This window comes from Emys orbicularis, chromosome 1, assembly GCF_028017835.1.
Source record: "Emys orbicularis isolate rEmyOrb1 chromosome 1, rEmyOrb1.hap1, whole genome shotgun sequence".
Lineage (NCBI taxonomy): Eukaryota > Metazoa > Chordata > Testudines > Emydidae > Emys > Emys orbicularis.
In genome coordinates this window covers 741,944-759,823 of record NC_088683.1, presented here as the reverse complement: position 1 = coordinate 759,823, position 17,880 = coordinate 741,944, and the positions used below count along the sequence as shown (strand labels likewise).

At 44.6% G+C, this 17,880-nt stretch overlaps 1 protein-coding gene across 1 annotated transcript in view; it reads right to left on the bottom strand.

Annotated features, from left to right (window-relative positions):
* Positions 1 to 17,880, bottom strand: part of SHANK3 (SH3 and multiple ankyrin repeat domains 3) — a 610,715-nt gene that overhangs the window by 481,138 nt on the left and 111,697 nt on the right. The window contains exon 4 of the mRNA XM_065411947.1: positions 17,574 to 17,682. Within this exon, the coding sequence (XP_065268019.1) occupies positions 17,574 to 17,682 (109 nt within the window). The remainder of the gene's footprint in view (positions 1 to 17,573; positions 17,683 to 17,880) is intronic.

Here is a 17,880-nt window from a genome sequence, read left to right as displayed (position 1 = left end):
CATGCCGATGTTGGGTTCTGCTCAATAATGATCCAAAGCAGAGCGGACCAATGCATGCTCATTTTCATCATCTGAGTCAGATGCCACCAGCAGAAGGTTGATTTTAGTTTTTGGTGGTTCGAGTTCTGTAGTTTCCACATCTGAGTGTTGCTCTTTTAAGACTTCTGAAAGCATGCTCCACACCTCATCGCTCTCATTTTGGACAGCACTTCAGATTCAAGTGGTGAAGCTATTTTTAGAAATCTCACATTGGTACCTTCTTTACATTTTGTGAAATCTGCAGTGAAAGTGTTCTTAAAACGAACATGTGCTGGTTCATCATCCAAGACTGCTATAACATGAAATATATGGCAGAATGTGGGTGAAACAGAACAGGAGACATACAATTCTCCCCCAAGGAGTTCAATCACAAATTGAATTAACACATTTTTTTTAACGAGCATCATCAGCATGGAAGCATGTCCTCTGGAATGATGGCCGAAGCATGAAGGCACATACGAATGTTTAGCATATCTGGCACATAAATACCTTGCAACACCGGCTACAAAAGTGCCATGCGAATATCTGTTCTCTTTTTCAGGTGACGTAAATAAAAAACAGGAAGCAGTATCTCCCGTAAATGTAAACAAACGTGTTTGTCTTAGCGATTGGCTGAACAAGAAGTAGAACTTAGTGGACTTGTAGGCTCTAAAGTTTTACATTGTTTTGTTTTGAGTGCAGTTATGTAACAAAAAATCTACATTTGTAAGTTATGCTTTCATGATAAATAGATTGCACTACAGTACTTATATGAGGTGAATTGAAAAATACTATTTCTTTTGTTTATCATTTTTACAGTGCATATATAATAAAAATAAATATAAAGTGAGCACTGTACACTTTATATTCTGTGTTGTAATTGAAATCAATATATTTGAAAATGTAGAAAAACATCCAAAAATATTTAATACATTTTAATTGGTATTCTATTGTTTAACAGTGCGATAAATCACAATTAATTTTTAATGGCGATTAATTTTTTTGAGTTAATCACGTGAGTTAACTGCGATTAATTGACAGCCCTAGAAAATATATTTTTGTTTGAAAACTAGCATTCTTCTAAGCCCTCCTCCATACCAACTCTGCTGTGATGCACAGAAGAAATCCACCAACTAACAATGGCAGCTTGAATATCAGTTGGGGAGAGCTGACATTTATTTATTTAAACTTGCAAAGGATTTAGAACCATCAAGTTGAGCACGCAGCTAACGAGAGGCCTCAATGCTGCTACCCCCTCATCCTTTCTTTCCCCCATCCCTCTTCCTGTTTGTCACATTCATTTGTTACATCTTTTCTTTAGACTGCATGTTCTTTGCAGGCAGCCACTACTACTTCTTGTATATCTGTATAGCACCCAGAACAACCATAGCCCACTCCTAACGGGGTACTGAGGGAGCTACCCCGGTGTTAATAAATCATAATGACTGTTTCAAGACTATGCTGAAAATTATTTACCAAGGGATTCCCAAGGTCTGGCTTTACTCAGCTTTCAATATATATAGTGCAACACAGAAAATATCAGAGACCCTTCAAAATGCAGCAGAAACTATTTTATAATCTCTCCTACCGGAATGAATATGTTCAATTTCATTCATATTATCAGAAGGGAAAAATCCACTTCCCCTTGAGAGTTAAATTTAGCATTTAGAAAATATGAAGCTGTTTTTCCAACTTACAAGCATAGATTCATAAATCATAAGGCCAGAGGGGACCTGGCCAGAGGACTTCCCTAAATTAATTCAAGATGATAAATCAGCCTTGACTTGGAAGCCTGGTTGCAACCTTACTAAAGAGAGACAAGAGACTTCCTATAATGCTCCTGTAGCTTTTGCCATTGTCATAGGAAGAATCTGTCCCTGACATGCACAGCCTACAAGCAACACAGGACACCAGTATCTTTGTAGTTGTGGCTGAAACTACTACACAGCCATAGGCGCCGACTCTGTGGGTGTTCCAGGGCTGGAGCACCCACGGGGAAAAATTAGTGGGTGCTCTGCACCCACCGGCAGCCAAGATCTCCCCCCCCATGCCCCACCTCCTCCTCCACCTCCTCCCCTGAGCGTGCCGCGTCCCCACCCCTCCGCCTACCTGCTGTTTGGTGGCATGCTGGGAGGGAGGAGGAGGAGAGGAGGCAGGGAAGAGGCGGCGCCGGGACAGGGATTTGGGTAAGGAGTCGGAATAGGGACAGGGAGGGGGTGGAGTTGGGGTGGGGACTTTGGGGAAGGGGTTGGAATGGGGGCGGGGTGGGGGCAGGAGGGGGAGGAGCAGGGGTGGAGTTGGGGTGGGGCCAGGGGCAGAGGGGGGTCAAGCACCCACCGGCGGGAGCAGAAGTCGGCGCCTATGTACACAGCGCCATGTCACTTATGACAACCAATGCAGCATACACTTTTGGTTGAGTGCAAATGAATTGTTCATAATTCACCCAACACATTGAAGTGAGTTCAATAAGGTGTTGCTGATTTGTCAGCCAAAGGTTCCAAGTAACTAGATTAAAAGATTTTAAGGGACCATTTGGATCATCTAGTCCAGCGGTTCTCAAACTGTGGGTCGGGACCCCAAAGTGGGTTGCAACCCCATTTTAATGGGATCGCCAGGGCTGGCGTTAGGCTTCTTGGGGCCGGGGCCAAAGCTGAAGCCCAAGCCCCACCACCTGGGGCCAAAGCCCAAGGACTTCAGCCCTGGGCGGCGGGACTTGGACTTCGGCTCTGGCTGCCCTGCCTGGGGCAGCGGGGCTCGGGCTTCGTCTTTGGCCCCCCGCCCAGGGCAGCAGGGCTCAAGCGAGTTCAGCCTTTGGTCCCCCCCTCTAGGGGTCATGTAGTAATATTTGTTGTCAGAAGGGAATCGCGGTGCAATGAAATGTGAGAACCCCTGTTCTATTCTATCTAATTCTGCAGAACATAGACCACAGAATTTCACCAAGTGGTTCCTTCATCAAGGCCATAACTTCTGGTTGAGCTAGAGCGTACCTTTTAGAAAGACATCCAACCTGGATTTAAAGACTCCAAGTAACAGAGTCCACCACATTCCTATGTAAATTATTCCAGTGGTTAATGAACCAATATGCATTTCTCTCCTGAGTGCTCCATGCCAGGCTCCTGCAGACTGTAGGCAGTTGTGGGGGGAAAGAGGGAATGTGCTGTGGCTGGCAAGGAGTGTGGGGCACAGCTGGCAAGGAGTGTGGGGCACAGCTGACCAGCAGTACCAGAGAACTTGCTGGAGGAGGGGACTACCTTGCAGATTTCCACACTCTCCTGTGACAGAGCTTAGGTGTGCAGCAGGGCACCTACCCACTACCACAGCTTCTTCAGTCTTTGCCACATTTACCTTTGCCCTGGAAGTAGCTGTTACTTGTCCCCACATTATGTAAGAGACCCTGACTAGCGCTGCCCAATACTGTCCAGCAGCCTTTATAATTTCAGTATGAATAAAACTGCCCTCACTCGTTCTCTCCCTGCACCCTGCTGGCCACAGTACAATGCATTCACCACTGGTTCATTTTTCTCCATCCCAGCCTACAACAGAGACTTGGATCTAATTTTTGATTAATGGCAGTATCTTAAACATGATTAATATTACTCTTGAAAACAACCTGTTGCACAACCCAGTCTAAAAATCTAGTATTGGTTTCAATTTGTGATGTAATAGGATTTCATCAGGCAGATAGAGGGACATAAATAAACTAGACATTTTGCAATAAATTTTAAAATAAGCTCTTTTAAAGGCTTTTTAAATAAAGAAAAATTATTCCATTTACGCCAGTTTTTCAGAACCTGTCCTGGTTGTCAGTGGGACTAACTGGACATTTAAAAACAGTTATATGGTGGAAGGGTGTCAAAAATCAGCCTTATAACTAGCCCCTACCACAGCTTGTCTTCATAGCGTTGCCCCTGACTCTGTTCCCTTTCACACACAGAACTGCTTGCCTTGAGTGATGTGGTGCATTTCCCTCAAGTTGGCTGGCCTGCCAGGAGGTAGAGGCTGAAGCTTGCATAGCACAACTCGTCATCTGCAGCATGACCACCCTGCCAAGTGGACAGACACCACTCGAGTACTGCAAATCCTTCCCAGAATTCCCCATGTGCACTCAGCAATGACAGACGAGTTCTCCCACAGAATTCGTAGAGTGGCTCAGCTTGCTGCAGCTCTAAGAACCCTGGGATATGCCCCAGAGGTCTTAGTGCCTCACCTGAGTGAGTGAGTGAAGCCCTGATCTGGACCCAGCAGCTGGAGTGTCATTTCACAGTGCAGCTGCTGTCACCCAGGGTAGCCTAACTTGAGTGTAGGTAACAGCACTTAACTCTGCAGTGAAGATGCACCCCTGGGTAAAGTAGTCAGTCCTGACTCCGGAGAAACTATTGCCTCTTCATGATACATTGGCAGAGCCAAGAGCAAAGGGGGCCGAGAGAGCTCCTGACCATCCCCAAGGCTTGCGGGAGCAGCTTAAGAGGACTCAACAAAAGCTGGAGGAGGGAAGATTATTTAGCAGTTTGTAGGTATGGAACAAGAGTTAGCCTGGGTTCAGGTGGAGGCTGAGAAAGAGAAACAGCAGGGCTCAATCCTGGAGCGAGAATTGACCAATTAGAGGGGGCCTGGCTACACCTGGGGCTATAATGGCCTGTCAGGGGCAGGAAGGAGGGAGTCATTAGGACAGGCTGTGCTTGAAGAGAGCAGCAACAGAGTAGAACTAATTCCTATGGTGGGGTCCTGGGGCTCAGCAAGGCAGCCCTGGGACCAGTGCGATAGAAGGAGAAGGGAGCTAGCTGAGAAGGGGGAGCTGACCAGCTCTTTGTGTTTGGTTTGTTTATGTTCGAAAAACATAAACCTATTTAAAGGAGACTGGGCGAGGCAGTGCGTGTGTGGAAGCTGGGGAGAAGCCTTGCCGTGTGACAGAGTCCAGGACAGCTCCTATGAATTCCACCCTCTGACTTGGAGCAAACACAAGGCCTTCTCCAGATTTAGACTTGGCCCTACAGACGGGAAAAAAGGCAAATGCTGTCTGAAGGACCAGCTGGATCCCTTAGGGAAATGGTGCTTTTGGAAACTAGTCATCAAAGTACGGATCTATGGGGATGCCTTGTCACCTCAGGTGTGTAGCACCCAATGCCAAGCAGCAACTACCTGTTCAGTGTAGAGAGGTGTTCAGCTACGTGCTCTTTTATATCTCCAACAGTGACATCACTGGATGAGATTTCCAGGAGATCATTCAGTGTAGAAAACATTTGAAAATTTTTGTTGACTTGTTATTGCCAAAGATCCAGTTTTTTAGTAAAGGCATTAATTTTGTCGTTGAGTTTGAGAATGTTTGTTTCTCTTCCTTGTAGTGACTCATTCAATGAATTTAAACACAAAATATTTGCTAGATATGAGAGTGCTGCCAACCATTTGATGTCACTTAAATGCTTCTTCAGGGTAGAATCCACTTCAATCAGAAACAAATGCACCTAATCTCTGAATTTAAAGAGACGGGTTAGAACTCTTCCCCGCGACAGCCGGTGAGCCTCTGTGTGTAGTAAAAAGTGCTGATTCTCCAATACCATTTCTCCACAGAGACTGTTAAAAAGTCAGGAATTCAGCAGCTTTGCTTTAATAAAATTAACGATTGCTACAGCTTGACTCAAAATTGATTTAACATAAGGATCCACGTTCCTGCCAGCCCGAGGCTCCCTGTGGATCATGCAGTGTGTCCATTGGGCTTCTGGGGCCACTTCTTTAAGTCTGCCAACAAGCCCACCCTTGGTACCAGACATAGCTTTCGCAGCATCAGTGCAGATCGCTACACAGCTGTTCCAGTTAATGTGTTCCCCCATTATAAAGGTGTGAAGGATCTTAAATATTTCCTCTCCCCTTGTATATGTTGGCAGTGCTTTGCAGAAAAGAAAGTCTTCTTTTACTGTGTTTCCCAAATGTAGCGAATGTAGATCAGTAACTGTGCTGCTCCTGAAACATTGGTGGATTCATCAATATGTAAAGAACTTGCTCTTTTTAACCCTTTCCACCACTTGCTGTTGTATGTCATTGGACATATTCTCAATACAACAACTCACTGTATCGTTTGATAATGTAATAGAGCTCAGCTGAGCAGCAGCATCTTTGCCAATCAATAATCTCACACATTTGTTTAGCTGTGGGAAGAATGAGAGATTCAGCAATGTTGTGAGGCTTTTTTGCCCTGGAGATTAAAAGTGAAACAGCATAAGACACCTCCAGGGTTTTGTAAAAAGCAACAGAGAGTCCTGTGGCACCTTTAAGACTAACAGATGTATTGGAGCATAAGCTTTCGTGGGTGAATGCCCACTTCATCGGATGCATTCACCCAGGGTTTTGGCAGTCATAGTTTCTCATTTATGTATAACAGTTTTTGTTGCTCAAGTTCATGAAGTTTTCTTTCAAAAAATTCCACAGACATCTCCACATGTGTAGGGTGTTTTGTTTGTAAATGTCACCGGAGTTTATTTGGTTTTAGGCTGTTATTGACCAAAACTTCACTGCACAGAACACACTGGGGACTTGGATTGTCTTCTGAGCCAGTGTAAATAAATCCAAATGCCAAATAAGAACTGCAGTATTTGGGGGGGGGGGGTAGAAGGGGGGGTTGGGTTGTTTTACTGCAGTTATGACTCCTGTTCTCCACCATCTAGGTTGGCTTCAGCTCCCCTCTTCATGCCACGTACAGCGATCAGTTGTTTTAACAAAATTAATTTGCTTATTTCAGAAATTACAATACTGTATATTTTTTATTTTTGCTACCTATTTTTTCCTGCTGTTAGAGTGAAGGCTGTCCAATTTCAACAATACACTACAAAAGTGATAGACCACGTTCCATGACAACAAGGCTGTTGCTTAGGGAAGTGACAAAATCAATATGGCCTTGTTGTCATGGAATACCTAGCTGTGAAGGCAGAGCGGAGGGCAGCGGCTGCTGCCCAGGTGCCTAGCTCTGAAAACAGCACCGCCCGCCAGCAGCATCGGAGAAGTAAGGGTGGCATGGTATGGTATTGCCACCCTTACTTCTCTGCTGCTGCTGGCGGCAATGCTGCCTTCACAGCTGGCTGCTCAGCCAGCAGCGACCAATTTTGCAACCCCCCTACAATAGTCTTATGACCCCCTTTTGGGTCGAGACCCCCCTCAATTTGAGAAACGCTGTTCTAATGGGCAAAAAAATGTGCTTTTGCTTGCAGATAGCTTATACCAATGGTTCTCAATCAGGGATACGCATATCTCTGGGGGTACACAGAGGTCTTCCAGGGAGTACATCAACCCATCTATATATCTGCCTAGTTTTGCAATAGGCTGCATAAAAAGCACTAGCAAAGTCAGTACAATCTAAAATTTCACAGAGACAATGACTTGTTTATACTGCTCTATATACTATACACTGAAATGTAAGTACAATATTTATATTCCAATTGATAAAAATGAGAAAATAAGCAATTTTTCAGTAATAGTGTGCTGTGACACTTTTGCATTTTTAGGTCTGATTGTGTAAGCAAGTAGTTTTCATGTGAGGTGAAACTTGGGGGTATGCAAGACAAATCAGACTCCTGAAAGGGGTACAGTTGTCAGGAAAGATTGAGAGACAATGGCTTATACCAATTTCCTAAACTAAATAAGCTAGCTACTACCAAAAACACATTTTTTGCTGGATAACTGGATCTATACTAGGGCTTTTGCTGGTATAAAAATATTGTTTAAAACAAAAAAATCACATCCCTAACTGACATTATATCAGCAAATGTTTCTGTCTTAGACCTGCATTGAGATAGCACAATGCTTAGCCAAGGTCAACTCCTGGTTGAAGAACAGCTGGTTGAAGCTGAATGCAAAGGCAGAGGTGATGCTGCCAACAAAGGAAGGAATCTTGAGGAGTTTGCAGTACCTATGCAATCTCCTTTGGTTACATGTTCATGCCAGCAATTGGTCAATTCGTTCCATAGTTTAGGAGGCTCCTGGATTCCTTGCTGACACAGAGCTCTCACATAGCAGCATACACAAGTGACGCTTTCTACCATCTTTGGTTGGCTAGGGCCTCCATCCCATCCTGGCAGATGGATGACTTGGCCTCAGTTATGCACCCTTTGTCACTTCCCATGTGAACTACAACAATGCAATCTACTTGGGCATGAAACCATCAGCTCTTAAGAAATTCTAACTAGTACAAAAGACTCCAGTGTATCTCCTCAGCAATCCAGGCTACCATGAGCATGTCACACTTGTTCTCCTTTCTCTACTCTGGCATAGAATATCAAATCAAGTTCCTGGTCTCAGTCTTTATCCTCAAGGTGCTCAATGGTCTTTGCCCAGAAGACCTAAAGATCGATTAACACTCCAAAATGAGGACTGTGGTTGAGAACTCTACTCCTTAGGAGCAATGGAACTGTTCACTCTTGTTATGAATCTGGTTTGTGCAGGAGACAGAATTTTCTTGGGATCTGGTTCCAGATTATGGAATAAACTAAGGACCATTCCAAACCTCATCTCCTTCCTCTCCAAGGCACACTTCTTTGACCTGCCTTCTCTAAGATAAACACAGAGCAGCATGGACATATAATAATATTTCTATTTTAAAGCCTATCACCACAAAACACTAAACTGCACACACTAGTTTTCTCTTGAGGAGGGGATGACAAAAAAAAGAACCACACATTACAGACATCAGTCACATTACTTAATGCACTACTGGAAAGCACTCAGACTATGAAGGAGTATAAGAATGCGGAATAGAAAGGAGAACAGAACATCCTGAGGGAAATAATTATCTCTCACCAACATTGCCTGGTAATATTATTTTATAGCACCCTCAAGTACAGATAAAAATGCCCACAGAGCTTACAATCTAGTTTCAGCTATGACATGATGAAACTGAGTAACAAAACCATACATAGGCGATAGGAAGAAAGGACATGAGTTACACAATAAGGTTATATAGTTACTCAGTTAAAATAGTTGTGCATTATGCAAAGTTGTTTTTTTAAGTGGATATATAAACTAAATATCATTGCTGACCCACCTCTTGTAATTATCAACTGTGTGCTGCAGCAACGCTGAACTGCAACATCACTGATAAGCGGGGCCCTACCAAATTCAGGGTCCATTTTGCTCAATTTCACAGTCATATGATTTAAAAAATCATAAATTTCATGATTTCAGCTATTTAAATCTGAAATTTCATGGTGTTGGAATTATAGGCATCCTGACCCAAAAAGAGTTGTGGGGGGGACGCAAGGTTATTATAGGGGGGGGTTGCAGTACTGCTACCCTTACTACTTTGCTGCTGCAGGTGGCGGCATTGCCTTCAGAGCTTGGCAGCTGGAGAGCGGCAGCTGCTGGCCAGAAGCCCAAGTTTGAAGGCAGATCCGCCACCAGCAGCAGCGCAGAAGTAAAGGTGGCCTGGTATGGTATTGCCACCTGTACTTCTGCTCTGCTGCCTGCAAAGCTGGGCCCTCAGTCAGCAGCCACCACGCTCTGGCCACCCAGCTCTGAAGGCAGCAACGGAAGTAAGGGTGGCATGGTATGCTATTGCCACCCTTATTTCTGCACTGCTGCTGGCGGGGCGCTGCCTTCAGAGGTGGGTGCCTGGCCAACAGCAGCCACTCTCCAGATGCCCAGCTCTGAAGACAGCATGACACCCCCCCCAAAAAAATAACCTTGTGACCCCCCTGCAACTCCCTTTTGGGTCAGTAGCCCCACTTCGAGAAACAGTGGTCTCCCCCATGAAATCTGTATAGAATAGGATAAAAGCACACAAAAGACCAGATTTCACAGGGGGGGAGAGGGGGGGGAGACCAGATTTCACAGTCCATGACGTGCTTTTCATGGCCGTGAATTTGGTAGGGCCCTACCAATAAGTGTGTCTTCCTTCCTCAAATGTCCTTTTTTGACATGTTTATCAAGAGGTCTAGATCTAGGTGTCCGTTCTGATCTTGCCTTCTCACTGGGACTTGTCTGCACACACAAGTTGTCTACATGAGAAAGTTGCCGCAGAATAACTTGAATTGACTCTGAAACAGATATAGTTGAACTGGTGCCAAAGACTGTGTGGACACACTTATTCTGATATTAGTGACTCTATTTGGTCAATTTGACCAGAACTGAAATCAGCCATTCTTATTCTGAAATAAGAGTATCTACACAGTATCTTGTACAGGTTTAACTATGTTGGCAAGTTATACCAGTGCAACTTTACTGCATAGACAAGCTCTAAAGGTGTGATGTTAAATTGATGCAACTCTGAGTGTAGACACACTTGTGTTCGTTTAAACCTGGCTTACATTGGTTTAGCTTGCCTGATGTAAGACTGTCTGCACACAAAGTGCATTGGTTTCACTATACTGATTTAACATCACACTTTCAGTAAAACTGGTGCAAGTTTGTGTGCACCCAGGCATGAGACTATTAGGTACATCTACACTGGAATAAAAGACCTGCAGAATGGATGCAGCTGGCCCGAGTCAGCTGACTCGGCCTCACAGGACTCAGGCTGCAGGGCTAAAAATTGCAGTGCAGACATTTGGATTCAGAGTGGAGCCTGAGCTCTAGGACCCTCCCCCCTCACGGGATCCCAGAGCTCGGGCTCCAGCCTGAGCCCAAATGTCACAGCCCCACAGCCCAAACGGCCAAGATGTAGTTCTGTCTAAATTTACCACTGAAATCATATCTCTGCAATTGATGTCTCTCTTCATTCCCCTCCCCTTCCTGGCACATTTTATATATTAACTAGTCTCTCATGTAACCATTTATATTGTAAACTCTTCCGGGCAGGGACTGTGACGCTGGCAGACTAGATGCCAGCTCATGCCAATGTCCCGGTGTCTAAACTGACAAATACACGGCTGGAACCAGGCTGGCTCACCTGTGTGTTGGCATTGTCAAAATAGGTATCAGAATTCTAAGAATGTGCTTACACCTTTTGAACACTTGTGAGTTGCTGCCAGCATTGCTCTCACTTGTAACATCTGTATCCCACACTGACTGCGAGGTAACGTCTGAGAGGATGCACTGTGAGCCTCCGTGATGTGTAAATCATCAGACAGGAGAGAGATGTTAATTAGGGTGATGGGCTGATCTTCAACAGAAGGTGCTATGTCCTCCCCAATGGGAAAGGTCCAATGACAGTAGAGGGACTATTGTGGGCATTAAAGAGCACAAAAGATGTTTGTTGTTCTGCTCCCCCACCCAAGAAGATAAGCCATGCAAGTGGATTCCTCCCATCAGCTGAGTTTGCAGCTTAGAGCTGTGACGTTGCACTCCATATGATTTTATGAAAATATGCTAATGAGTGTGAATATAATGCAACTGGAATATGCTTCATGCAAAAAGTCTCTTGTAATGTATCATTACAAAGCTTATAATCTACTGAGTGTGGTCAACCTATTTGTATAAATGTATCATTCTTGTCTCTGAAACTAGAAATATGAAGTTAACTCTGAGGTCCTATTGTAATTATGCAAAGCGTGGGCCATTAATGGTGGTTTGGAATCTTGATGGCTCTCATTAATCAGGACAACTGACTGTAGATGGCTCTGTTTACTTGCAAGCCTTCCTGTGAGTCAGGCCGGGAAGAATGTAGGCTTGGGGTCTCACAGGACATGTGACCATGTCACCTGGTACTGGAATCCAACTTAAACCTGGTGCTTTTCCATTTAGAAGGAGGGGTGGGGACCCAGATAGACAAAAGATTCCCGCCTTGTGCCAAAGCTATAAAAGGGGGTGCAACAGAACAAAGGGGGCTGCAGTCATGAGAAATCCTCTAGCTACCACCTGAGCTGGAACAAGGACTGCACCAGGGGAAAGGATTGGGCCCAGACTAGAAAGGAGTCTAGTACGTGAAAGAAGCTTATTGGAACATCTCTGAGGGTGAGATTTTATTTGTAATCAGTTTCTTAATGTATTAGGCTTAGACTTGCGTGTTTTTGTTTTATTTTGCTTGGTAACTTACTTTGTTCTGTCTGTTATTACTTGGAACCACTTAAATCCTAGTTTTTATATTTAATAAAAATCCCTTTTACTTATTATTGAACCCAGAGTAAGTAATTAATTCCTAGTATCAGAGGGGTAGCCGTGTTAGTCTGAATCTGTAAAAAGCAACGGAGGGTCCTGTGGCACCTTTAAGACTAACAGAAATATTGGGAGCATAAGCTTTCGTGGGTAAGAACCTCACTTCTTCAGATGCAAGTAATGGAAATCTCCAGAGGCAGGTATAAATCAGTATGGAGATAACGAGGTTAGTTCAATCAGGGAGGGTGAGGTGCTCTGCTAGCAGTTGAGGTGTGAACACCAAGGGAGGAGAAACTGCTTCTGTAGTTGGACAGCCATTCACAGTCTTTGTTTAATCCTGATCTGATGGTGTCAAATTTGCAGATGAACTGGAGCTCAGCAGTTTCTCTTTGGAGTCTGGTTCTGAAGTTTTTTTGCTGTAAGATGGCTACCTTTACATCTGCTATTGTGTGGCCAGGGAGGTTGAAGTGTTCTCCTACAGGTTTTTGTATATTGCCATTCCTGATATCCGACTTGTGTCCATTTATCCTCTTGCGTAGTGACAGTCCAGTTTGGCCAATGTACATAGCAGAGGGGCATTGCTGGCACATGATGGCATATATAACATTGGTGGACGTGCAGGTGAATGAGCCGGTGATGTTGTAGCTGATCTGGTTAGGTCCTGTGATGGTGTTGCTGGTGTAGATATGTGGGCAGAGTTGGCATCGAGGTTTGTTGCATGGGTTGGTTCCTGAGTTAGAGTTGTTATGGTGCGGCGCGTGGTTGCTGGTGAGAATATGCTTAAGGTTGGCGGGTTGTCTGTGGGCGAGGACTGGCCTGCCTCCCAAGGTCTGTGAAAGTGAGGGATCATTGTCTAGGATGGGTTGTAGATCACTGATGATGCGTTGGAGAGGTTTAAGCTGAGGACTGTAGGTGATGGCCAGTGGAGTTCTGTTGGTTTCTTTTTTGGGCCTGTCTTGTAGCAGGAGGCTTCTGGGTACACGTCTGGCTCTGTTGATTTGTTTCTTTATTTCCTTGTGTGGGTATCGTAGTTTTGAGAATGCTTGGTGAAGATCTTGTAGGTGTTGGTCTCTGTCTGAGGGGTTGGAGCAGATGCGGTTGTACCTCAGTGCTTGGCTGTAGACGATGGATCGTGTGGTGTGTCCGGGGTGGAAGCTGGAGGCATGAAGGTAGGCATAGCGGTCGGTGGGTTTTCGGTATAGGGTGGTGTTAACGTGGCCATGGCTTATTTGTACTGTGGTGTCTAGGAAGTGGACCTCTCGTGTAGATTAGTCCAGGCTGAGGTTGATGGTGGGGTGGAAGCTGTTGAAATCATGGTGGAATGCTTCCAGGGTCTCCTTCCCATGGGTCCAGATGATGAAGATGTCATCAATGTAGCGTAGGTAGAGAAGGGGCGTGAGTGGACGAGAGCTGAGGAAGCGTTGTTCCAGGTCAGCCATAAAAATGTTGGCATATTGTGGGGTCATGCGGGTGCCCATAGCGGTGCCACTGGTCTGGAGGTATATATTGTCACCAAATTTGAAATAATTGTGCGTGAGGATAAAGTCACAGAGCTCAGCAATAAGTTGTGCTGTGTCATCATCGGGGATACTGTTCCTGACAGCTTGTATTCCATCTGTGTGTGGGATGTTTGTGTAGAGAGCCTCTACATCCATGGTGGCTAGGATGGTGTTTTCTGGGAGGTCACCAATGCATTGTAGTTTTCTCAGGAAATCTGTGGTGTCACGGAGATAGCTGGGAGTGGTGGTGGCATAGGGTTTGAGTAGAGAGTCCACATATCCAGACAGTCCTTCAGTGAGAGTGAGGACCCTCTGTTGCTAATTAATTCCTAGCAGAGCAAACAAATGTGCATCTCTCTCTATCAGTGTTATAGAGGGCGGACAATTTATGAGTTTACCCTGTATAAGCTTTATACGGATTTATTTGGGGTTTGGACCCCATTGGGAACTATGTATCTGGGTGATGGAGACAGGAGCACTTCTTAAGCTGTTTTCAGTTAAGTCTGCAGCTTTTGGGGGGCGTAGTTCAGACCTGGGTCTGTGTTTGCAGCAGGCTAGCGTGTCTGGCTCAACCAGACAGGGTACTGAAGTCCCAAGCTGGCAGGGAAAACGGGCTCAGAAGTAGTCTCAGCACATCAGGTGACAGTCCCAAGGGAGTCTCTGTGACTCAACCCGTCACAACAGCACATGGCAGAAAAGGGATATAAACCTCAAACATATGGAACTAGGTATCTCTATGCTGCTTGTACTCTGTGGGGCAAGGTTTTTCCAGGCACTAGCAAGACATCCCCAGTTGCTTAGCCTGGGTTTACCCTAAAGGACATATAGAGCTTGCTGATTAGAGAAGCTTCTAATACCGTTTGAAACTTAAGATAGATACACAAAAGAGTTACTATGTTTACCTGCTTTAACCTTGTAAGCAGTTCTCTGGTTTCCTTTTCATATTTAATAAATCTGTATATAAATTATTATAGGATTGGCTACAAGCATTGTCTTTGGTGTGAGATCTAAGATGCAACTGACCTGCAGTAAATAACTGGTCCTTTGGGACTGGGAGTAACCAGAATTTTGCTGTAATTCTTGGTGTAAGGGACATCTCTCCTAAAGGTATGCTCACCGGGGTTGCAAAATAGATCAGACTACCAAGGGGACTGTCTCTGACTGAGAGGGGACATGAGAACAGTTTTCAAGTACATAAAAGGTTGTAACAAGGAGGAGGGAGAAAAATTGTTCTTCTTAACCTTGAGGACAGGACAAGCAATGGGCTTAAATAGCCGCAAGGGTGGTTTAGGTTGGACATTAGGAAAAACTTCCTAACTGTCAGGGTGGTTAAGCACTGGGATAAATTGCCTAGGGAGGTTGTGGAATCTCCATCATTGGAGGTTTTTTAGAGCAGATTAGACAAACACCTGTCAGGGATGGTCTAGATAATACTTAGTCCTGCCTCAGTTCAGGGGACTGGACTAAATGATCTCTTGAGGGCCCTTCCAGTTCTATGATTCTATGATTGTAGCAAGGCCTTTGTCCTCAGAAGATTCCATACCTGGAACTTCCTGGATTCAAGGCATCCCAGACAGAAGTGAGGTCAACTTCAACAGTCCTCAAACCTGAGCCCCGCTATCCTGAGAGGACTCCCAAACTGATGAACAATGATAGAACAGTGCTCAGAGAAGAAGAAGAGGAGGTAGAAGGACCCCATGGAAGAAGGGCCAGTTGCACAAAACTGAAAACAATTATGAGTCAAATCAGCTGAAAGAGAGTTTAAACAGAAAACATGAGTGACAATTTGGAACTGTTTAAAGAACATTTCATTAGAGCCCCAAAAATCCACAATCCTACAACTGAGGAAGAAGGCTACATGGGTTAAAAAATAATCTGACCAAGAAGAGAAATAACAAATATTTTTTTAAAAATATATAACAAATGGAGAAGAGGGGAAGTTGATTGTGATTAATATAAATCAGAAGCTAGGGAATGTAGAAAGCCTGTAAAGGAATCCAAAGGACACAAGGAGAAATAAATGGCCAGCAGAGTTAAGGAAAATAAAAAGAAGTGTTTAAAGTGTATTAGAAACAAAAGGAGTCCTAGCAATGGGACTGGTACATCGCTAGATGGAAATGGTAGAATTGTCAGTGATCATGCAGAAAAGGCAGAAGTGTTCCATAAACATTTCTGTTCTATATCTGGGGAAAAGCCACATGATGTATTCCTATCATAATGATAAAATACTTTCCATCCAGCAGCAACTCATGAGGATATTAAACAGTAACTACTGAAGCTAGATATTTTCTAAATAAGGAGATCCAGATAGCTTGCATCCAAGAGTTTTAAAAGAGCTGGCCAATGAGCCCTCTGGATTGTTAATGTTGCTTTTCAATAAGTTGTGAACACTGGGGAAGTTCCAGAGCACTAGGGGGGAAAATGTATGTTGTACCAATACTTAATAAAAGGGTTAATGGGATGACTGAGGTAATCATAAGCCTGTCACCTGATGTGTTTCTTAAACATATTCTTTAGTCAAGCACAAGTTATTGAGCTCAATAGGGGGTAACTGGATGAAATTTAATGGCCTCAGACATACAGAAGGTCGGACTAGCTGATCTAATGGTCCTTTCTGGCCTTAAACTCTATGAATGTGAACATGGTCTAATGTCATAAACTTCCAAGTAATTTAATCAGCTCAGGACTCAGATTTAAAGTATGAGTGTAATGAGGAAGCAGGCTATCTCTGTACAAGAACCAGGACACTCAGTTCTGAGGCATCCCAATCAGACCTCCACCTGTTCTGAGCCCTGCACTTCCATCAAGCCCCATAGAGCTCAGTTATTATAGAAGCTTCTATTACCTTTTGAAATTTAAGACTGTAACTAATTTTTATATCTATGTTTACTGCCTTTAACCCTGTAAATAATTCTCCAGTTTCCTTTTCCTATTTAATAAATCTGCATACAGTTTATTACAGGATTGGCTACATGCATTGTTTTTGGTGTGAGATCCAAGGTGCAACTGACCTGGGGTAAGTGACTGGTCCTTTGGCACTGGCAGTAACCTGAATTTTGCTGTGATGGTTAGTGTAAGGGACATTTCTCACAAAGGTAGGCTCACCTGGATGGCGAGACAGATCACAGTACCCAAGGGGACTGTCTGTGACTCCACATTAAGGCGGAGGAGTTTACCCTTGATAATTGCTTAGTGAAATCGAAGTATAGCACTCACAACCAGTTTGGGGTTTGTACCCTGTTTCCTCACAGTCAGCCCTGGGGTTGGTACTCACACTCTTGTCTCTCTGGAGAACAGCTTGACACACTCATTGGTTGGACATCTGCCTAAGCCATGCAGCAGGCATGGAGCCTACTCTGTACTAAAAGTAACAAACTTCACACTATTATTTTAATACAGAAATAAGAGCATGACTAATCCTATCCCAGACCTGCACTAAAGGACACAACAAAGGTGGGGAAAGAGTGAGTGCTCCATACTCACTACAGAAGCAGTGAGAAAAGTACTAGCTGGGACCAGTGCAGCAGCTCCTTTCACACCTTCAATATCAAACATCTGGATCTGCCAGGGACCATGGACCCAGCCCCAACAGTCACTGCTTTTGTGGAGGGTTCAACGCACTGTTGGGGATGTATGTGCTTCTCACATAGATGGGCAATTCCTGAAGGACTCAGAAGCCAGGATCCGTCTAATCTATCCTGAGAATTCTTCTGATCCCCATGACTACCTTATCTAGAGAACCCTTGCCTGTCCTATGTTTTCATCTAGCCTGACAATTCCAGGCCTCTATCTCCCAAAGACAGTCCTTTCCAGCTTAAGAAACCCAGGCTCCAACCCCCCCTGAGAGAAACATAATAAAAACACATGAGTGCGACTCTTTGCTAAAGGCCCCTGTCACTCAAAACCCAACTCCCACCTTTCCCCTAATGCCACTTGCTACCCTCTCAAGCAACCTACTACTCCCCAAAAATTCCACTGTATCCCAAAGCAAGCAGCTGCCCCCATTCTGCCATCCCCCATCTCTGGGGAAGCTAGTCTCACCTCCAGTGTCCGGATCATGGAAGTTGGGGTCCAGTCCCTTCTCCAGCAGTCTGCAGACCTTCTCCACATTTAGCATTTGCACGTACTCCATGAACTTCTTCAGATTTGCCTGCAGCCATGACATCCCAGGAAAATACACAACACACAATGTTAACACCCTGTTACTGAAGCAAAAAGCCACTGGGGGAAACACACCCTTCCTGGAGACCCAAGGTATACTGGAAACAACATCCAGCAGAGCCAGTGGGGCACACAGTCACTCCCAGCACCTTAAACCAGCCAGAGGGCATACTGCAGATGAGCTACC